The sequence below is a fragment of the Schistocerca piceifrons genome, chromosome 3 (genome assembly GCF_021461385.2).
Source record: "Schistocerca piceifrons isolate TAMUIC-IGC-003096 chromosome 3, iqSchPice1.1, whole genome shotgun sequence".
In the NCBI taxonomy this organism is placed as follows: domain Eukaryota; kingdom Metazoa; phylum Arthropoda; class Insecta; order Orthoptera; family Acrididae; genus Schistocerca; species Schistocerca piceifrons.
Window position 1 is genome coordinate 371,021,382 of NC_060140.1, and position 24,330 is coordinate 371,045,711.

General features: G+C 41.5%; 1 protein-coding gene across 1 annotated transcript in view; it reads right to left on the minus strand.

Annotated features, from left to right (window-relative positions):
- The window catches only part of LOC124788664 (dynein axonemal intermediate chain 2), a gene marked incomplete at its 3' end in the record, with an annotated part of 150,808 nt that overhangs the window by 57,769 nt on the left and 68,709 nt on the right, over positions 1 to 24,330 (minus strand). The window contains exon 4 of the mRNA XM_047255940.1: positions 14,519 to 14,772. Within this exon, the coding sequence (XP_047111896.1) occupies positions 14,519 to 14,772 (254 nt within the window). The remainder of the gene's footprint in view (positions 1 to 14,518; positions 14,773 to 24,330) is intronic.

Here is a 24,330-nt window from a genome sequence, read left to right on the forward strand (position 1 = left end):
GCCTTGATGTCATTGTTTGCATTTTAAATGGATTGTCCAGTACAGTTGATGCTTCTTGCTGCATATCAACATTGAGAACAGCTACCTCTAGCGAGAATGTCTTCCCAATTACCTCCACTATACGTTGTCAAAGGTCAGTTAGAGCATGGTGTTGATGCTGTAGCCATTGTTTACATGAGACATTATTTCCACACATTGCTTAACCCTAGTCGTCTCAAACGAAAAATTCATCGTCACTGATCTCAATTATCGTATAATACTGTTACTACTCCATGCAACGTGTAATGTGATTGGTTCCAGCACCTCCTACTTACTATCTCTCTTGAGGTCACTAGCACATGCACCTATGTGCCCAACAAAATTTATATTCCCTATCATCTGTCATACCTACTATGGCACATTCTGCCTCGGCATTCATTTCCACTACATTTTTCTTTATTGGGATCTGCCTTTGGTAACTCCGTGGTTCTCTCTTAAGTGTAACATGTAGTTATTACCTTCCAGACCACCTCTCCCATTACCTCTATATCCCTGTCTTCAATCCATATCATCCCTACTACTATTTCCATTAAATTGTTGGAAGTCTACACCATCCCCATTACCCCTCCATGGCTGGTAGCATTGCCTCTGCATGTGCCCTGCATGTGCACAATTAAAACATTTTACGTTCGACACAAACACTTTTCTTTGATTCCTCACACCTGCCAACGCATCGATTTCCTCATACTCCAATGCTACTCTAACCACTACATGGAGATTTTTAGGCGCCCCACACCCCACTTTGCATCCTCCTAAGACATCTCTGGTGCCAAACGTCTCAGAAAAGCATCAAGCCCACGTTGGTTAGCTTCCTGTAGCAGTACTTCGTTAATCTCCTAACTCTGCATCAACTCATAAGTATACACATTCAGTTTCCTAATTCTGTCGTAAGGGTCTCTTATTGCTTCATTACGTTTTTTGGAAACCACACTCAACTGCTCCCAGAAAAACCGTGCTCTGTTCTGTTTCCTATATCTTCATTCTAATCCCTGCCTGAGTCGATCTAAAGTGTCTCTGCACTGTGCAGCGCCTCTATGCACTGAGCAAACTACTTCACTTCTCCTGTTAAACGTATCATTGCTATCTGTAATTATTGCTTATCTGACCAACCCCTTATGTCAGCCAATGTTCTCAGCTCCTCCACAAAAGCTAACACATCCTCAAGGGCGTCAATAGACGGGGGCAAGGGGAAACCGCTCTCCTCCCCCCCCCCCCCCCCAGCAGTTTCAGGAAAGGAAAAAAATATAGTGTTATCAGGTGCTTTTCTTTCAAGAAAATGATTTAGAAGTCGGTATTACGCATGTTTTTAACAGGGTCGGAATTGGAACTTTTTTTATGGCTGTTCGTCTTCCAAAATACTAAAAGTAGTCTATACCTCCAGTTCTAGACCCTGCCCTATGAACTAAGGTATGGGCGTCTTTCCTGACATCCTCAGACAATCTACCAGAAAAGTGAAAAACAAGATTAGCAACAGCCGGATTCATTCCTAGAGCCTGTGATTTTAACACCTCTATTTCCTCATTTTTCTCCGCTAGTTTATTACCCGAAACCACTTTACCTGCCCTTAATTGCGCTACCTGATGTGACAGTGACTGCATACTCTCCTCACTTATCACACCTAGTGTCTCTGATTTTGCCATCGCCTCACTGTTACTCAGAATTAATACTCCTAAACAGCACAAAAATAATAATAGACCAACAAACCAGGTAGAACACTCTGCGGCTATCTGTACTCCCAACCTACTTCTCTTGCCTAATTATGAGCCATCTGGACTCTCTACACTGTCTCGCCATGTGCCCAAGGCGATTACATATAAAGCGAACCACTGCTCCAGACTTAGCACAAGGAACAAAATACTCAAGCAAACTGCAAAACGGACCAGGAGGTTACACGACTTGTACCCCAGTCCAAGTGCGACAAAATTAGACACACTAGCACAAGTGAAATTATATGGGCTATCAAGCATGCCAACGCTAGGAAAGCCCCTGAGCCTGATGGCATTCAAAACCGTGTCCTCCAGGAGTCCACGGATAGAGCCGTAGAATACCTTACACACATAACGAATGCCATCCTAAAACACCAACACTTCCCTGATTTTTGAAAGGCAACCAAGGACTGATGTTCAGGAAGCCAGGGAAAGGCCACACCCTTCCACAAAATTACCGACCCATCGGTCTGCTGTGCTCGCTTAGCAAGATTGTTGAGAAGGTAATATTAAAACGCATCACTAGGCACTGTATCGCCAATGACACCCTAAGACCGGAGCAATTCGGCTTTAGGAATCACCACTCAACAACACAACAACTCGTCCGCGTAGTCGAACATACAACGCACGACTACAGCATGAACAAAGCCATAGGGGCCGTGTTCCTGGACATCGAAAAAGCTTTCGACCGTCTTTGGCACAACGGTCTTATACGCAAACTAAGCGAAGCTGGTTTCCCGGACGGACTCGTCTGTCTCATACACTCATATCTCACGAACAGATGTTTCAAGACTGACGTGCCTGGCAAACAATCAACACAACACGGTATCCAAGCTGGAGTACCCCAGGGAAGCATCCTAGAGCCCATCTCGTTCAACCTGTACATTAATGGCTTCCCAGCAACACAAAACACGACGTTAGCCATCCACGCGGATGACACAGCCATCCTTGAGCAAGATTGGAAACCGTCGAACATTAATTCACGAATACAGACGGCACTCAGAACTACCGAGCCTTGATTGGAACGATGTCATATTAAAGTAAACGTCGACAAGTGCGAAGCAGTTCTGTTTACACGCAGACCGAAACTACTGCGCAAACATCAACACAGTAGACAGATAACTCTACATGCACGCCCAATACGTTTCCGAGAGAAAGTCAGATATCTCGGTGTCTGGCTGGACCGGAAACTTACTTGGGAGGACCACATCGAATACGTTGCCAACAGAGCGCACGCGAGGCTCAAACAACTGTACCCAATGCTCAACAGGGAAAGCACACTGAACAGGAGGGTGTCGAGATCCATGTACATGACACTGATTAGACCTCTGATGACGTATGCATCTCCCGTCTGGGGATATGCAGCTCCTACACGCCTGCGCCGCTTGCAGATCATACAGAACAAAGTGCTACGCATCATTAGCAACGCTCCACACTACATGCTTCACAACGAATACCGCCTTGAAACCCTCAAGAAAGTATTCAAAGAACACGCCACACGAGTATACAGGAACTCGACACACTTGAACAATCCTTTCATCCTTACTCTGGGAAACTATGATCACAACCATAGGTGGAAGCATAAGCGGCCAAAGACACAACTAGCTAGGGCACAACCACCTGTGGCAAGCTAACATACACCAACAAGCGACAAACGTCAGCAAGCCCCTGATTATCAGCAACGATGACTGGATATACCGGCTGCTATTAAAAGTCGACCAACAGGCTACAGAAGGGAAACTGATGAGCTCGCCCCCTGACGCACAAACAAATCGCCATCACCACCCTACACTGTGCATCTGATATATGACCTATCGGACACAAGACGATGATGAACCTAACTGTTACAGGTTGCTGACGCTGACCGAGAGATCAACACCGGCACCCAGCGACAGCCGCCGAGTAACAGCACCGCACAACGTCAGACGTATCGACATGCATGATATGCACTACTAGCAAACCCTATCCTTGCATGACCTGCCGCAGGCAGCAAGACATCCGCTACCGCTCTTACTGCCCGACCTATCACAGAGGGTTTTCTTTTCCCCCTTGGCTCTTGCTGTGATGCTACAACGCAGTCCTTGCTATGAATTTTTTCGCTTACTTAACACACTAAACTGTTTGTATACGATGTATTGTCTAGTGTAAATATGTATTGTAAATACTATGTTTAAATTATGTAATATTTAACACTGGCAAGTTAGGGCATATTTAGTTAACCTTGAAGTAAGAGAGATTGTTTTGTCGCGCCTCTGGGCGCGGGAGCGCGCCAGCGGGTAGTAATAGCAGTGACGCCGTGCTCGGAGTAAGACGTACAGTCGAGTGCTGCTAGTCCTAGCTGTGTTACATCTAACGGCTAGTATGTGGATCTAAGTACGACGGGAAAGTAATGGTCGGCATATCTGGAAGCATGGCCGGGCAAGTCATTATGGATTAATGGTCATAGTGCTGAAGAAACGAGGACTTATATGTGAAGCGCACTGTGGGCCCAAGTCGCAACAGTAAAAGCCCGCTGCTACATTGTGTCGCTGCCGTGGACTTCCGTCGATCCACCGACAACGAGGGAAGTAAGATCTACGTAATTTTCGTAGGATAAAATTGTAGAAGGCTTGCCAGTGACTGTGCTTTTCTCTGAAGTTGAACAATTATTAACAAACACTTTATAATCGAAGTTTTGCAGTTTCATTCCACCCGACAATAACACCAAGTAGCTTCCTTCCAATCCTTACCTTATTGAACCGAGTGTGTCACGCCATTATCAAGAGAAAATATGTTAATTATCAAATTATTTGCATAGACGGTGAAGAGTAAATTTCAGACTGGTTATCGTAGTTAATTGTTGCACTTAATAAGTATACGCCAACCGTAGTAACTTAATAATAAACTGAGGTAACAAATTTGATTATTAGGATTTATTTCAATACATATTCAGCTGAAGTTAATTCAAGGATATTTCATGAAACTATAAAGCTTATTCCACCTGACAATCCCCCAATTAATGAATTATTATCAGTCAAAATATAGTTAATCAATTATTGGCAATATATTTCATTATCAGTAGATTAAACTGTGCAAAGTACCTAATTTTAAAGACAGAATGACAGTCCATTATTCAAAATCTCGATAGATAATTATCTGTGTTGTCAGCATTGCACTTAGCTGACAAATTATGAACAAAATAAGTGTAGTTAGATTGTTGTGACATTGTTTTATATGACTACTGAACCTGACACAGCACTTACGTAAAAGTCCACACAATTATTCACGTACTTAACAGTACTGTCGCTCATCAGTTGAGCTGGTGACCGATTTTTTAATTGCTTTTACGACTTAATCATTTATTTCCGCAAAATTTCCACTGGCAAAATTTATTTCCAAATTATTTCCATTATTTCATTTACCGATCGTTATTGAATGAAATTACTCATTCAATAACGATGAAGTTATAACGTCTCCTGTTTCCCGCGGAATAATCATTATTTACTTCGGATTTGGATGCCTTATCCCGACGCGGGTCAAAATTCATAATTCACGGTCAGTGTCAACTTGTAATTTCGCAAATCCCGGGAAGCAGGGGGGTGTTATATTGCCTTGGCATTTTTTCTCCTCTGCCCTTCAAACCGCTACTCTACGTTCGACTTTCGACCTAATCTATCTCCAGATGAGCGCGTATTAATAGTTAACCATAACCAGTCATACGCAAACATCGCAGTACCCACATCCTGCGACACCTCACTTTAGTGAAAACTAACCCTTATGCGGAGATGGCAGTAGACCTTTTGAGTTGGCCAACATGCCGGTATGGGCGTGGAGGGGCTCCACAGGTACTAGCCGGTCATCTCTAGAGTTCTCCTTAAACTGCTTCCTAAAGTAACCCTAATATTAGCATGCCATTTAATCCTCGACCCCATGATTGTTGTTGTTGTTGTGGTCTTCAGTCCTGAGACTGGTTTGATGCAGCTCTCCATGCTACTCTATCCTGTGCAAGCTTCTTCATCTCCCAGTACCTACTGCAACCTACATCCTTCTGAATCTGCTTAGTGTATTCATCTCTTGGTCTCCCTCTACGATTTTTACCCTCCACGCTGCCCTCCAATGCTAAATTTGTGATCCCTTGATACCTCAAAACATGTCCTACCAACCGATCCCTTCTTCTAGTCAAGTTGTGCCACAAACTTCTCTTCTCCCCAATCCTATTCAATACCTCCTCATTAGTTACGTGATCTACCCACCTTATCTTCAGCATTCTTCTGTAGCACCACATTTCGAAAGCTTCTATTCTCTTCTTGTCCAAACTAGTTATCGTCCATGTTTCACTTCCATACAAATACTTTCAGAAACGACTTCCTGACACTTAAATCTATACTCGACGTTAACAAATTTCTCTTCTTCAGAAACGCTTTCCTTGCCATTGTCAGTATACATTTTATATCCTCTCTACTTCGACCATCATCAGTTATTTTACTCCCTAAATAGGAAAACTCATCTGCTACTTTAAGTGTCTCATTTCCTAATCTAATTCCCTCAGCATCACCTGATTTAATTCGACTACATTCCATTATCCTCGTTTTGCTTTTGTTGATGTTCATCTTATATCCTCCTTTCAAGACACTGTCCATTCCGTTCAACTGCTCTTCCAAGTCCTTTGCTGTCTCTGACAGAATTACAATGTCATCGGCGAACCTCAAAGTTTTTACTTCTTCTCCATGAATTTTAATACCTACTCCGAATTATTCTTTTGTTTCCTTTACTGCTTGCTCAATATACAGATTGAATAACATCGGGGAGAGGCTACAACCCTGTCTCACTCCTTTCCCAACCACTGCTTCCCTTTCATGCCCCTCGACTCTTATAACTGCCATCTGGTTTCTGTACAAATTGTAAATAGCCTTTCGCTCCCTGTATTTTACCCCTGCCACCTTCAGAATTTGAAAGAGAGTATTCCAGTTAACATTGTCAAAAGCTTTCTCTAAGTCTACAAATGCTAGAAACGTAGGTTTGCCTTTTATTAATCTTTCTTCTAAGATAAGTCGTAAGGTTAGTATTGCCTCACGTGTTCCAACCTTTCTACGGAATCCAAACTGATCTTCCCCGAGGTCCGCTTCTACCAGTTTTTCCATTCGTCTGTAAAGAATTCGCGTTAGTATTTTGCAGCTGTGACTTATGAAAGTTCGGTAATTTTCACATCTGTCAACACCTGCTTTCTTTGGGATTGGAATTATTATATTCTTCTTGAAGTCTGAGGGTATTTAGCCTGTCTCATACATCTTGCTCACCAGATGGTAGAGTTTTGTCAGGACTGGCTCTCCCAAGGCCATCAGTAGATCTAATGGAATGTTGTCTACTCCCGGGGCCTTGTTTCGACTCGGGTCTTTCAGTGCTCTGTCAAACTCTTTACGCAGTATCTTATCTCCCATTTCGTCTTCATCTACATCCTCTTCCATTTCCATAATATTATCCTCAAGCACATCGCCCTTGTATAAACCCTCTATATACTCCTTCCACCTTTCTGCCTTCCCTTCTTTGCTTAGAACTGGGTTGCCATCTGAGTTCTTGACATTCATACAAGTGGTTCTCCTCTCTCCAAAGGTCTCTTTAATTTTCCTGTAGGCAGTATCTATCTTACCCCTAGTGAGACAAGCCTCTACATCCTTACATTTGTCCTCTAGCCACCCCTGCTTAGCCATTTTGCACTTCCTGTCGATCTCATTTTTGAGACGTTTGTATTCCTTTTTGCCTGCTTCATTTACTGCATTTTTATATTTTCTCCTTTCATCAATTAAATTCAATATTTCTTCTGTTACCCAAGGATTTCTATTAGCCCTCGTCTTTTTACCTACTTGATCGTCTGCTGCCTTCACTACTTCATCCCTCAGAGCTACCCATTCTTCTTCGACTGTATTTCTTTCGCCCATTCCTGTCAATTGTTCCCTTATGCTCTCCCTGAAACTCTCTACAACCTCTGGTTCTTTCAGTTTATCCATGTCCCATCTCCTTAAATTCCCACCTTTTTGCAGTTTCTTCAGTTTCAATCTGCAGTTCATAACCAATAGATTGTGGTCAGAATCCACATCTGCCCCTGGAAATGTCTTACAATTTAAAACCTGGTTCCTAAATCTCTGTCTTACCATTATATAATCTATCTGATACCTCTTAGTATCTCCAGGATTCTTCCAGGTATACAACCTTCTTTTATGATTCTTGAACCAAGTGTTAGCTATGATTAAGTCATGCTCTGTGCAAAATTCTACAAGGCGGCTTCCTCTTTCATTTCTTCCCCCCAATCCATATTCATCTACTACGTTTCCTTCTCTCCCTTTTCCTACTGACTAATTCCAGTCACTCATGACTATTAAATTTTCGTCTCCCTTCACTACCTGAATAATTTCTTTTATCTCGTCATACATTTCATCTATTTCTTCATCATCTGCAGAGCTAGTTGGCATATAAACTTGTACTACTGTAGTAGGCATGGGCTTTGTGTCTATCTTGGCCACAATAATGCGTTCACTATGCTGTTTGTAGTAGCTAACGCGCACTCCTATTTTCTTATTCATTATTAAACCTACTCCTGCATTACCCCTATTTGATTTTGTATTTATAACCCTTTATTCACCTGACCAAAAGTCTTGTTCCTCCTGCCACCGAACTTCACTAATTCCCACTATATCTAACTTTAACCTATCCATTTCCCTTTTTAAATTTTCTAACCTACCTGCCCGATTAAGGGATCTGACATTCCACGCTCCGATCCGTAGAACACCAGTTTTCTTTCTCCTGATAACGACGTCCTCTTGAGTAGTCCCCGCCCGGAGATCCGAATGGGGGACTATTTTACCTCCGGAATATTTTACCCAAGAGGACGCCATTATCATTTAATCATACAGTAAAGCTGCATTTCCTCGGGAAAAATTACGGCTGTAGTTTCCCCTTGCTTTCAGCCGTTCGCAGTACCAGCACAGCAAGGCCGTTTTTGTTAATGTTACAAGGCCAGATCAGTCAATCATCCAGACTGTTGCCCCTGCAACTACTGAAAAGGCTGCTGACCCTCTTCAGGAACCACATGTTTGTCTGGCCTCTCAACAGATACCCCTCCGTTGTGGTTGCACCTACGGTACGGCCATCTGTATCGCTGAGGCACGCAAGCCTCCCCACCAACGGCAAGGTCCATGGTTCAAGGGGGGGACCCCACGATTGTCACCACAAAAAAGCAACATACTCTCACTCACTACAAGCGAAGAAACTGTGGGCTGTGGCTCAGACATAGCGCTGTGGGGTTACAAACCCTCTGCTGTTGACTGTGGCCGTGTCAGTTGCCGGCGACAACTCTCTGATAAGTGCAGTTGTACTCGGAGCAATTAATGGTGGTGGTGACAGGCCAGAGCGCCCAGCGGGAACACTGCTGACAAGAAAGAAGGCTTTTTATTCAATCTCTGTACATGCTTCATCGAGGCACAGTGAGACACAACATGCTTCGCTCTTTTGACCCTGGCCGGTGTTGATGTAGAGGCGGCAACTTCTATCCTGGTGACAGGAAGCTGCATAGGCGCCCCACAGTGCTGATGGCAGGACCACAGATGGACGGCAGTCTCTGTACACCGTGGTAGTGACGTCAGTAATGCGCACTTGTTCTGTCAGTGACAGCACATTGATTGGCTCCTTGGCTCCGTACACATTCTCTGTAGTTGTGCAGAGACTGCTGTGCGTGAGATTCGACCCACTGCTCTCTGGCAGAAGTCAGATAGCGGCTGGCGCTATGGCAGGAGACATGGAGGGAACTCAATGCTGGCAGCAGCAGATGCTGGTGGCAGGGTGACAGTGCTGTGGCACCAAGTCACTAAGGATCTCAGTGTTGGTGGCAGCAGGTGCCGGCCACAGATGCCACTGGCAATCCCCAGTCATCTCACTGTCTTGCACGGCCCTGAAATCGCGACAGTGCTGCTGGACTCCAGCAATAAGAATTCTTCTACCTCAAAATTCGGACATATTTATATTGCTCCGAGGTGCATTTGTTTCACTAAAACCTGCCACTTACTCACATCGCCATTAACAAGAGACTTACCCCGTTGTAGTGACATCGACCCTCCTACTACGCTCGTTTCCACTGTGCGGTGCAGTTTTCTGCTGAGAGCTGCTAGCCTCGTCTCGAAATCTCTTTAAATGTATGTTATTCTGATCCACTTGTCGCCACACTGTGGCTGCCACTTATGCCTGCCAATGCAATACTTCGTGTCAGTTTCGTCACCACTTTTTGTTACATTTATTAAATGTCTGAAGATGGCCTTGTAAGCCGAAAACCGGTTAGCAATAAAAGTAATATTGTAGAACAAAAGCAAACTGGTGCTTTTCATTTATTATTTATTAAAAGACTTTTAATTTTGCTAAAAGACTATATAGTGACACTACATTAGCAATCACGTCTTAGGGTATGTATTAAGTCAAGTTGTAGATGGAGCGGAGCAACTTATTGCCTATGCTTCCAGTGAACTAAATAAAGCGGAGAAAAATTATTCCACAACAGAAAAAGTATGTTCAGTCTTATCTACGGTATCACATACTTCCGTTGTTATTTGTATTGCAAACACTTCAAAACTGTAACAGATCATGCAGCATTAAAATATTAGACTGAAGGATTCGACTAGTAGCTTGACCTGATGGACGTTACAGCTCAGTGAATTTGACTTTGAAGTGATACACGATACTGGAAAGACTCAAAACATTACTGGCAGCCTCAGTCGGAAAGTGTACGTAAATGCTACGCCGGCCAGTGTGGCCGAGCGGTTCTAGGCGCTGGAACTGCGCGACCGCTACGGTCGCAAGTTCGAATCCTGCCTAGGGCATGGCTGTGTGTGATGTCTTTAGGTTAGTTAAGTTTAAGTAGTTCTAAGTTCTAGGGGACTGAAGACCTCAGAGGTTAAGTCCCATAGTGCTCAGAGCCATTATTTGTAAATGCTACAACTTACTGACCCAGACTGTCAGCAGTTCTATTCTTCAATGATGACAGGATGGTGTAGAAACAAACCAAGTGAAGTGTGGTCGATGTACAGTGCTGCCAGCAAGTTTACGAATTGAGGCAGATCCACAATTCAATTTTGGTGCGGTATGGAGGTCGACAGACTACAGAACGATTTGTCGCATAGAACTATTGGTGGTGAACATGAAGAGGGGCATGGAGCAATATGTAAAGAACTGTACACCCCGTGCGCGCAGAGTGGATCTTAGCCACCAACGAGTCCCATTGCAGAGAGGTTACCAGAGGCGAGATAACCAATCCAACTAACTGGCATGCATATTCATGGGACCTTCATATAGACACTAGCAGGAAATTGTTACGTTTTTAACTATTATTGCCGGCCGGGGTGGCCGAGCGGTTGTAGGCGCTACAGTCTGGAACCGCGCGACCGCTACGGCCGCAGGTTCGAATCCTGCCTCGGGCATGGATGTGTGTGATGTCCTTAGCTTTGTTAGGTTTAAGTAGTTCTAAGTTCTAGGGGACTGATGACCTCAGCAGTTAAGTCCCATAGTGCTCAGAGCCATTTGAACTATTATTAATCGCTTCTTACACCTTGTATCTATGATTGCTATACTGGGTCAACAAGCAACGGCAGTAGCTTGGGCAATGGTTACCCATTGGATCTTGGAGTTTGGAATGCCAAGACCCATGATAACCAACTACCGTATTAATTTTATGTCCAAGATGAAAAGGCAATTACGTTGGCTCTTACAAATTCAGAAATTACAGACAAGCACACTGCATCTGCAGTCTAATGAGAGAACAGAGCAAGTGCAAAAGACCATAGTTAAAAGTTGATTTACTACATGAACAGTCCCCATAGTGACTGGGATACTTTACTACCATGTACAGTATCAGCTTAAAACTCAAAGGTGCACCAGAGTACATGATTTTCACTATACGTAGAAAATGCCTGTCAGGTGACGTCCCTTGTCAACATCAGATTGCAGCTTCTGACATGTACTACTCTAATGCACACGAAACCCATTTAAGGGCACCGTGGAAGCTCGGTCGCAGTTTCCGGCAGGTTGTATATGTTTGAGAGTTCAAGGTATTTTACTAGTTGGCCTAAAAGGAAGTCCTAAACACTGTTTTCTGCGGCACTAAAGTGCCAAGCCAACTGAATCACAGTATGCTCCATGAAACTGATCCATGTCATTCTAGGCTTGTGTGACCTTAGCTTGTTCGACACAGGGAAGCCTGCATATGAGCGTCCTGGAGAAGTGCTTGTGAGGTGGTGGATCTTATTCAAAGAATTGGCTCCGGTTAGCTTTTTCAGTGGCAACACGAGTGATCACCATTTGATCATGTTACACTCAGTGTCACTTAAGTAACATACAATGCCTGTAACTAATGGATCAGGGTTTGATGATCAACAGCACACATTGTGACATGTCACGTCCCTCCTTTCGATTGCCTGCAAACATTACACCACCTACTCAGAATTTTACCAGCTTGGCGTTCCTTTTGGCACCCAGCCCAGTGAAAATCACCTAATCGCCACCTTGGACTTGGCGCTTCTCTCCTTCCTTGATCAAATAGTATCTACCCAGGATAACTTAATTTCAATGGAACTACTCCTTGGACACATAATGCAATACCACAGAGGACGTCAACAACAGCTCCTTACGTTAGAAATGTCAATGTCATCCACATTCTTGGTCTTGATTTTCATGGGCGCCGTCTATTACCACGAAAAGTGTAAAGTCAACGAAATTCCCCACTCACTGACTTTGCACTAACAATGTCGACACTCATGAAGAGACAACACAGAAGCTGGGTAGTTCCAAATATGTCTGCAAATATAAAACATGCATGTCCAGCATGAACAGTGCAAAAAGTATAACAGTTCGAGATACAATTGCAGCACGGATTTCGGAGGGCCAAATTCTTGGAAGAGAAGAAAAATCTGTCAGCACTGGCTGGTGCAGCTGCTCGTCGTTGTATTCACGCTATAGTAGTCACCTAGTATAGAATTTCGCTACCACGACCACCTCAGTTCACCAGTACAACTAGTCAGTCGATGACCAACAGCGTTACCGAAATGCTGGACGCTTCAGCAGCGTTACAGTAAGGATCAATATCACACTTGGGTCGTCTGCTTATTAACACGCCCAATCCTGGCAGAAGGCATCGAACTGTTGACCTCTGTGGAGTGGGATACTGCTGTGACGCCGAGAAGGCATCGTCATTCATCCACTCCTGTGGAGCGGCCCTCCTTACTGACTATCCTGAGGAATATTCTGCTTTGTGGGTTCAGCCTCCATACCGATAGGCCGAGGGTCGAACTGCTACCTCTAGCTGTTGATCTTCTGGACATTCGCCATTGCCATCCAGGTGCCAAGGCTGGGGTTCATTCCCAGCCATGCTGGCTTCACTTGCGATGGCTGGTGCAGATCAACAGCCCATCTTACTAGTGACACAGCTGCGGTCGAGTGCAGCAGCAGCATCTGCTGCTACTGGACTGGAATGCTTATCACATAAGGCTGCCCTGATTCTGACGCGCACTGAGTTTGGCAGCCGCAAGTAATTGTATGACAATGCTTCGCTGCTGAGAACTGTGGGTTTGACACCCAATCCACCTGTGAATGTGAGCTCAAGACCACTGTTGTAATCTGAACCAAAATAAATAAATCAATTGTTACCAAGCTGAACGTGAATGAATTTGCCTTCCACCAGAGAACCCAAGACAATAAGAGTAAAGTACTGAAACGAGACGTAACGTACATGAATACTAAGTAAGACTATTTTAATGCAAGAAGTATATTCTATCGGGCATACATTTAAAAGCTAACAAGCCTAATGGAATCCTTTTCTTCTTTTCTGTTTTTTTTCTGAAGAAGATTAATTGAAAATGGAAATATGGCCAATGTTACATCTTGTTGTTTGTTTGGTTGTCATTTATTATACGAATACACATACTGATTACATGTAAAAAAAACTCTGTGCCAATTTTCTTAGAATTATTTTCCAGTTTTGTAAAAATATTATTTACAGGTAAAGTAAGTATAAAACACCCAAACTAGACGTAAAATAAAGAAAAAGGAGAAGAAGATGGTTGAAAGAGAAGAGAGACAAAGAGAAAAAGTGGGAAAGAGTGAAAATAAGTATTGGTTAACGCCAGTACACTTTTCATTAAAGTAAAGGCATCTAGATAAGTAGCAAAGTATAGGAGCTGAAAACAAGTGGGACAGTAAAGTAACTCAACGCACAAGACTTGCGTTCTGGAAATGCAGGGTTCAAATCTCCATCCAACCATTCATGTTTGACTTTTCTTGGCTTCAATAAATCACTTATGGCAATGCTGAATAATTGCTTTGGAAAGAGAATGACTGATTTCCTGTTACATCCCTATGCGATCTGAACAATTCCTGTCTCTAATGGCAAAATCGGTGGAATGTTAATTCCTTGCTTGTTGTGCTGAATGTACACTCAAATAAAAATATAATAATCTAATTCTATTTACAAGGAATAATTTTATAAAATTAAACATGTGGCTACTGATGGTATAGTTACCAAAATTTTGTTTTGAAAAGCGAGCAGGAGATGGGTATATGAGCAGCAGATGGTTATACCTCTGATCAGGATTCGTATGAGTAGCTCATTTCTGTATTTTGAGTGTAACGTAAGAGTTGATAAACAAACTTGTTAACACTATAGCCGATTTTTGAAAAAGTGCAGAACACATTTATAAATTCTGCATGATATTAAAAGTAATAACACATCACTGAATACATGAAAAATTGATAGGTGTACAAACCTGACCATCTGTTGCAGAAGAGAAAAACTCTGTCCCTGTTTTAGAATTAAGCCACAGCACATTGTGGACAGGATCCCTGTGACTCGCTTCCAACAGACTTGTTTCCGCTGGAATGGAACCTCTACGGACGTCCCATATTGCCACTTGGCCACTATACAAGCCACTAACAAGACCATGAGGGTCCTTTGGATTGTACTGAAGGCACACAAGCGGTACTGAAGGCTTCATGATTAACTGTGGTTTGTTTGGATTTTCTAAAACACAAACAGAAACAAAAATATTGCATTTTAAATGGATCTATTTATTCCACATCTAGGGTTCTGTCTTCAAAATTCTGTCTTTCATTTACAATTGATAGCTGTTTCGGCAGATTGTTACTATTTACAATTTCAGATGAAAATTAGCTGATCTGTTTATAGTTTGTGGAAAAATATTTGCTTATGATCGAATTTTATGACAGTTAATTCAGAATGTATAATCCTATCAGTTTTTTTTTAATATTGGCTCTGTGACTCTATGGGGTTATCACCATTTCCTGTAAACAATTTCTTTGTGAAAACGTATTAGCCCTTCTGTGGTGGTGCTCATATTATTAACTTAAATTTTCATAGTTGTCTACAACAGTTATGTAAATAATTAAATTTGAATACACTAAATTGTGTAATTGCCAAAAACGTACACTGGAGTCTTCTGGACGCCTCACGCCAGTCCTAATATAACAAGAATCAAAATAGCGCCAAATGTCAGTTTTTTTAGTGTTACAGCCTTTTCATTGTTGCCGCATTTCATATTGTATTAAGAGACCCATATTTGTCTAGTGCCGTTGTTCTAACTGCTTTCCAAGTGAAATAAAAATCCTGGAATCAGTTTGCTTACTATCACTGTATGGTGACAACTCAAGGGTGTACAGTATGTGTACATATAAAGAAAACGAAAGACAAATATAGAAATTACTTGAAGAAGTTAAAGCAGAAGAAACGTAAATCAGATTCAGAATCATCAGATGAGTCCGAAGAACAGGCATATGAAACTGATACAGTGACAGATGGTGATAATTTGAAATAAGTTTTGAAAGCAACAATTTCTACTTGAGGAAAAAAAACCAACAGAATGGAAGTAGAAGTGTCAACCAAGAAATGTTACAAAACCGCCTCAGTCTGTGTCGCGTGCCACCAAGAGCTGTTGCAGGACGATTGATTCACGGATCCAGTTATATGGCTCCTTCCGTGTATAGCGATTTTACGACTATGACTAGTGGGGCCTGAAGATGGCATCAACGTAATGTCGAAACTAGTAGCACATAGAAGTTCATAAAATAAAATAAATTTCTACAATACATACGGCTGTTGGTAAATTATTGCATCAAGAAAAAAAATAAGACGGGGTGTCCAGATCAAACATACAATACTATAAAATGTAATAACTTGAGAAGTAACTGAAATATTTATTGATGGTATGTTTCTACAAATATGGTAACTCAAAATGATTTTTTACAGAAATACGCGTAGATATGCACTCCATTAATGGCGCGACAAGCATCCAATCTCTATTCCACTTCTGTCCAAGCTGTCTGCGATAGCTGCACGAATTCGTTGGCGTAGATATCTAACCGGTGTACGATACACTTCGTTCTTAATAAACCCTCACAGAAAAAATCAAGTGGCTTAATATATGGCCTTCTAGGGGGCAAAGCAATCGATGGACTAAATTCCTCACAATGTTTGCAAAATGGCATTCTGCGTCATCTTGTTGAAAGATTACGTCACCAGTTTAATAGACCCTATCTCCGAGAGAAAGCACACGGAACATCATCCGCTGTAGAGCCCACGTGGCTACTCATGAGCGTTTAAGTGAACAAAGCAGTTACGTGCATACGCACGCTGTACCAACTACCACAAGCAAACATATAAAACATTTTGAGTTACCATGCTTGCAAAAGCAAATCGCCAAGAAGTATCTCAATTACGTCTCAAGTTATTACATTTTATATTATTATATATTTAACCCGGACATCCTGTATGGCAGGCAACTGGTTTTCTAGCTGCAGCTTGGTCTACAGAGCTGCTAAAAAAGAAACATACTTTGGTTCGAACTGTTCACAAAAATAAAGTTGTACTGAAATTGTACTTTCTCCTGAATTTATGAATGTCAAGCAACGTATGGTAAACAGTATCTTATTTGGATTTGACAATCATCTCGTATGTGCCAAAACACAAAAAGTGACTCTTCTTTCATCAGTGCACAGGAGAGAAAAAGAACGCTGATATTTAACAGTGTACAATTCAACAAAAACAGGAATTGATACATTGGAAGAAATGTGCGCCATCTACTCAATGTCAAGAAAAACAAGACTCTGATCCTGTGCAATATTTTTCCTTATCCTGAATTCATCCGGAATAAACGCTCAAAAATATTTAGCAGAAATAATGAGACCAATAATACGGTCAGAATGTTGTTACTATGACAACTAAGAGTACAGCTAATACAACCAGCTACACACAAGACAGCAGCGACGAGATCCCTACCCAAATCCATCAAACAGGAAGTGGTCAAGAAGACAGCACAAGAATATGGAAGCCAAGGACCTTCAGAAGAAGACCTGAGCTTGCAAATAGAAATGTGGATGATGAAAGAAACTAGAAATGGGAATTAGCGTTATCTATGTTCAGCACAGACGTCAGTTGAGACCCGTCCGCCATCTTGGTGAGTGTTAGATGTTTGTTTCTCCATTAAAAACCTGTTTTTGGCATACCCTCTTGACGTTAATGCATTGAACTGACGTTGCATACTGAGTACCGGTATGTACTCTGAAACTATATTCTTTTGTGTATGTATACTCATCATCAGACAGTTGAAAACTTAATTTTTAACACCGGGTCTCAATCGTCAAGCTGGTGTACATCGCAGTAAAACAGACGAACGTTTTATTCCTGTTCCAGTGAGGTTGCGCGTTACTTTAGTTACCTTCCTTGCTGACTGCGGGCTAGGTGCGTTATTAATAAGTTCCTTTTTAAGAATGCATTATGCATGGGTATAATGAGTTTTACGTTCTTACGAATTACAAAAGAGTACCGCGAGTTCGAAAACAATACGAGTTCAGTGTGCAATTTTGGAACATGTGGTTAGGATAAAAGTGTAGGAACTTAGTGCGCCCAGACCAAATGTAAACACGACCCAAAAACAAATACTGTGTGAAGACAGGCAAGGGTATGCACGCAATTTTAACAGAGCAATGTACAATTTAGCTGAGTAGTTGTTTACACTTTATCACTTAAAATGCATATTTTTGTAATACACGAGTACAAACACGACAAATACAGTGTAGAAATTACCATGGCGGTTGTTCTGATAGCTCATGTCAGCCAATCACAGCACGAGATCTGTGACGTCATGGAAACATCACTGTTTCGTCACACAAACTCATTAACGCCGTGGCTTGAGCACTCAAAACACTATACATTCGAAGTTTGGAAATGACAATACCAAAAACGTTAAGCTAGCAGTTAAGCCAACATACAACACGATTTTCTGTGGTAAACTGTCGAGAAATATGACATTATGGTATAAATAAGCTACCTATAGATTTTATCTTGGGGTTAGTTTTTGATGTTACTTAGTAGTTGATTATGAAACGCAAAGAATATACATTATGCAAACAACGTTTGGATAGAGTGTGACATAGCCCCTCCCCCTCCCCCCCCACCTGGATTGTTGGTTGTGGTAACGGATTGATCTGTTGATCTGTAGCGTAGCCGGAGGTCTAGGTTAATTACGGTCGATAAATGTCGCAACCTTCCGCAGTGTGCAAGACCAAGAGCTGCACCTGGAAGTGTATTCTGAAATGTTTATGAGATGGAAAGTTATTTGATATTAATAAATAGTGTTTTAATTGACCAGACTGAAGTAATTTCATAGTTAAAGAAATCTTATTCATTGCAGTCAATATACAGTTGCAAACAGAGGCGCCGACTTGAAAATATTTTTGGCGGGGCAAGAATCATTTTATTAGGTACTACATTTGACAGATAACTTTGCGTTTCCATCTGCATGTTCGACACTCCAAACCAGTCCTATTTGCAGTTGACACCAGTGTATTGATACAATGTGGAAATAGAAAGGCTCTTAGGCTGTATGCTGAATCACAAATGAAAATATTTCAGAGTGGTTTGTGAGGAATAAGCTACTGATTAACCCTTAAAAAAAGAAAAAAACCGCCACTATACAATTCCAAACACATCAAAATTAAAAATCCATTAAAACAAAATATTTCTTTGGAAAACCAAAAAATTAAGTGTCACCGAAACAAAATTGCTTTCTTTACTTACAAGACAATCTGAAACGGAATTCCCACATCACATTCTCAAATTCTAAGCTATCTAAAATGACCTATGCAATCAGAATTATTTGGAACAACTCAAGTGCTGAAGGAGAGAGATGTATTATGCACGCATACTTTCCCTTTTGGGCTATGACATCATATTCTTGGGAAATTCCCCTAACAGCATAACAACTTTCAAGAAACAAAGAAAGATTGTGAGGATAATGAAAAATGCAAACAGCTGAAAATCATGCAAACTACGATTGGCTGGCGACTAGCCCCTACTCTTCGTCTCGCTGAAACGTCAATCACAATGTCATTACAGTCGGAGTATAGGTCAGTAGTGGTACAAAGCAAATACATAAATAAAGTTGAAGAAACATACTTTAATTTTCGATGGCAAATGTACTCCTCCTCATATCATTCCCGCATATGAACTCGTCACATATGGCATCAAGGTCGAGTTTCATCGATTCATCTCTATGGGCGTTGATAAGGGTGATGACATTAAGACGATCCTGCCTCACTATAGAACGAAGATACGTTTTCATCCTCCGCAGAGAAGAAAACGATCACTCAGCGGTGCAGGGCGTTACCGGAATCGTCAGCACTACACGTATGAATTTCACTAGTTCAGGCAGTAGGTCAAACAGGTAGTTTTCCTGTTTCGGTATTTCACTATGTCATCCAACGAACTAATATTCGCAGAATCACTACTTTGGATAATCTCATGAAACATGCTTCGGTGGAGAAGCAAGCGTTCTTTGTCCATATCTGATTCGTAGAAGGATAAAATATCGAATGAATGTTTGTTATCACCAAGAAGGAATTGTTCAATTTGGTTTACAAACATGAATGATTGAGTTTTGAACCATGATTCCAAGAAGCTGATGGATGCATTCATTGTTTCATAATACAATCTTTTATATTTGTCACGTACTTCAGTGAATGTTTCTACAGATGAATTGATGGAGTTATCGTATTTCTAAGGGACTTTTCTTGTTGTTGTTGTGATCTTCAGTCCTGAGACTGATTTGAAACAGCTCTCCATGCTACTCTATCCTGTGCAAGCTTCTTCATCTCCCAGTACCTACTGCAGCCTACATCCTTCTGAATCTGCTTACTGTATTCATCTCTTGGTCTCCCTCTACGATTTTTACCCTCCACTCTGCCCTCCAATACTACATTGGTGATCCCTCGATGTCTCAGAACATGTCCTACCAACCGATCCCTTCTTCTAGTCAAGTTGTGCCACAAGCTCCTCTTCTCCCCAATTCTATTCAATACCTCCTCATTAGTTATGTGCTCTACCCACCTAATCTTCAGCATTCTTCTGTAGCACCACATTTCGAAAGCTTCTATTCTCTTCTTGTCCAAACTATTTATCGTCCATGTTTCACGTCCATACATGGCTACGCCCCGTACAAATACTTTCAGAAACGACTTCCTGACATTTAAATCTATCCGCGATGTTAACAAATTTTTCGTCTTCAGAAACGCTTTCCTTGCCATTGCCAGTCTACATTTTATATCCTCACTACTTCGATCATCATCAGTTATTTTGCTCCCCAAATAGCAAAACCCATTTACTACTTTAAGTGTCTCATTTCCTGATCTAATTCCCTCAGCATCACCCGACTTAATCAGACTACATTCCATTATCCTCGTTTTGCTTTTGTTGATGTTCATCTTATACCCTCCTTTCAAGACACTGTCCATTCAACGGCTCTTCCAAGTCCTTTGCTTTCTCTGACAGAATTGCAATGTCATCGGCGAACCTCAAAGTTTTTATTGCTTCTCCATGGATTTTAATACCTACTCCGAACTTTTCTTTTGTTTCCTTTATTGCTTATTCAATATACAGATTGAATAACATCGGGGATAGGCTACAACTCTGTCTCACTCCCTTCCCAACCACTGCTTCCCTTTCATGTTCCTCACTCTTATAACTGCCATCTGATTTCTGTACAAATTGTAAATAGCCTTTCGCTCCCTGTATTTTAACCCTGCCACCTTTAGAATTTGAAAGTGAATATTCCATTCAACATTGTCAAAAGCCTTCTCTAAGTCATCAAACGCTAGAAACGTAGGTTTGCCTTTTCTTAATCTTTCTTCTAAGATAAGTCGGGTGGTCAGTATTGCCTCACGTGTTCCCACATTTCTACGGAATCCGAACTGATCTTCCCCGAGGTCAGCTTCCACCAGTTTTTCCATTCGTCTGTAAAGAATTCGCGTTAGTATTTTGCAGCTGTGACTTATGATAGTTCGGTAATTTTCACATCTGTCAACACCTGCTTACTTTGGGATTTGAATTATTATATTCTTCTTGAAGTCTGAGGATATTTCGCCTGTCTCGTACATCTTGCTCACCAGATGGTAGAGTTTTGTCAGGACTGGCTCTCCCAAGGCTGTCAGTAGTTCCAATGGAATGTTGTCTACTCCCGGGGCGTTGTTTCGACTCAGGTCTTTCAGTGCTCTGGCAAACTCTTCATGCAGTATCATATCTCCCATTTCCTCTTCGTCTACGTTCTCTTCCATTTCTATAATATTGTCCTCAAGACCATCGCCCTTGTATAGACCCTCTATATACTCCTTCCACCTTTCTGCTTTCCCCTCATTGCTTAGAACTGGGTTTCCATCTGAGCTCTTGATATTCATACAAGCGATTCTCTTTTCTCCAAAGGTCTCTTTAATTTTCCTGTAGGCAGTATCTATCTTACCCCTAGTGAGATAAGTCTCTACATCCTTACATTTGTCCTCTAGCCATCCCTGCTTACCCATTTTGCACTTCCTGTCGATCTCACTTTTGAGACGTTTGTATTCCTTGTTGCCTGCTTCATTTACTGCATTTTGATATTTTCTCCTTTCATCAATTAAATTCAATATTTCTTCTGTTACCCAAGAGTTTCTACTAGCTCTCGTCTTTTTACCTATTTGATCCTCTGCTGCCTTCACAATGTCATCCCTCAAAGCTACCCATTTTTCTTCTACTGTATTTCTTTCCCCCATTCCTGTCAATAGTTCCCTTATGCTCTCCCTGAAACTCTGTACAGCCTCTGGTTTAGTCAGTTTATCCAGGTCCCATCTCCTTAATGTTCCACCTTTTTGCAGTTTCTTCAGTTGTAGTCTACAGTTCATAACCAATAGATTGTGGTCAGAGTCCACATCTGCCCCTGGAAATGTCTTACAATTTAAAACCTGTTTCCTAAACCTCTGTCTTACCATTATATAATCTATCTGATACCTTTCAATATCTCCATGGTTATTCCATGTATACAACCTTCTTTCATGATTCTTAAATCAAGTGTTAGCTATGATTAAGTTATGCTCTGTGCAAAATTCTACCAGGCGGCTTCCTCTTTCATTTCTTAGCCCCAATCCATATTCACCTACTATGTTTCCTTCTCTCCCTTTTCCTACTCTTGAATTCCAGACACCCATGACTATTAAACTTCGTCTCCCTTCACTACCTGAATAATTTCTTTTATCTCATCATACATTTCGTCAATTTCTTCGTCATCTGCAGAACTAGTTGGCATATAAACTTGCACTACTGTAGTAGGCGTGGGCTTCGTGTCTATCTTGGCCACAATGATGCGTTCACTATGCTGTTTGTAGTAGCTTACCCGCACTCCTATTTTTTTATTCATTATTAAACCTACTCCTGCATTACCCCTATTTGATTTTGTATTTATAACCCTTTATTCACCTGACCAAAAGTCTTGTTCCTCCTGCCACCGAACTTCACTAATTCCCACTATATCTAACTTTAACCTATCCATTTCCCTTTTTAAATTTTCTAATCTACCTGCCCGATTAAGGGATCTGACATTCCACGCACGCTCCGATCCGTAGAACACCAGTTTTCTTTCTCCTGATAACAACGTCCTCTTGAGTAGTCCCCTCCCGGAGATCCGAATGGGGAACTATTTTATCTCCGGAATATTTTACCCAAGAGGTCGCAATCATCATTTAATCATACAGTAAAGCTGCATGCCCTCGGGAAAAATTACGGCTGCAGTTTCCCCTTGCTTTCAGCCGTTCGCAGTACCAGAACAGCAAGGCCATTTTGGTTGATGTTACAAGGCCAGATCAGCCAATCATCGAGAGTGTTGCCCCTGAAACTACTGAAAAGGCTGCTGCCCCTCTTCAGGGAGAACCACACGTTTGTCTGGTCTCTCAACAGATTCCCCTCCGTTGTGGTTGCACCTACGGTACGGCTATCTGTATCGTTGAGGCACGCAAGCCTCCCCGCCAACGGCAAGGTCCATGGTTCATGGGGGGAGGGGACTTTTCTTATATGTAGTAATTTTGGGGAATCAACATCCGTATCTTCACATTTTGAAGTTACTTCACCCCAGAATGATTCAAAATTGTTTCTCATAAATTTAATAGAAGTTAGAAGAGTGGAAATCATCTTATTGGCCTCCTCTAAGTGTAGGGATTTCCTCTGTAGTGCTATGTTTACGGTATCAATGTGACCAAACAGTTTTACCAAAAGTGATAACATGAAAAAGGAATCATATGTCTGCATATTAATCAAAAAGCCGGTTGCTTTATCCCCAGTGTTTGAACTGTCATTTCTTGAAATATTTAGAAAAAACTCTTGAAGTTCTGTATAGTTGGACAAAACTGAAGACATTGCTAAGTATCTTACGGCCCACCTTGTAGGACAGAGTGGTTTCAGATTTGTAGAGGCATCTGCCTTCAGGTGAGCAAAAAGCTCTAATTTTTTAGGTGAATCTCTCACAAAATGTATTAAGTCCTTCATAACATTCAGTGCATTGCGACATACTGGAACTGCTTTCACAGTGTCTTATAGTGTTAGATTTAAACAGTGTGCAAGGCAGTGCACAAACATAGCTCTCTTCTCCATTTCCACAAACTTTGCCTGGACACCATTATATAATCCGGCCATGTTAGCTGAACCGTCAAAGCATTGGCCCCTACAATTAGATGTAGGCAAATCAAATCGTCTTAAAATGTCGATAATAATATCAAACAGAGTCTTAGCTGTGGTACTTTGTATTGAGTATAGCCCTAAAAAATATTCTTCTATCTCTAGCGAAGCATCAACAAATCTTATACAGATACTAAATTGCTCTTTGGTGGCTATGTCTGTTGTTTCGTCTGCTATTATTGCAAAATACTCTGCACTGTTGATATCCGCCAATAATTTTCTGAGAAGTGTATGACTTAAAATGGCCAAAATTTCGTTTTGCACATCATGGGATGTCCATTTGCAAGTTTCGCGCTGTAGCCATATTAAAAATAGCTTGTTATCTTCACATCGAAGGCATAATAAATTGTCAAAGTTACTTGTTTCATCAGTATGCCCACGTATTGCAAGCCCCTGCACTGCTAAATAACGGGGGGAAGATATGATTTTTAGTAAACAAGCTCTGTTTTCTTTCACTTGTGTCAGTTTTTCTTTGGAGATCTGGCTAAATCCATTGACATTCGATTTTAAGGATTTGGATTTCAGTACAGCTTC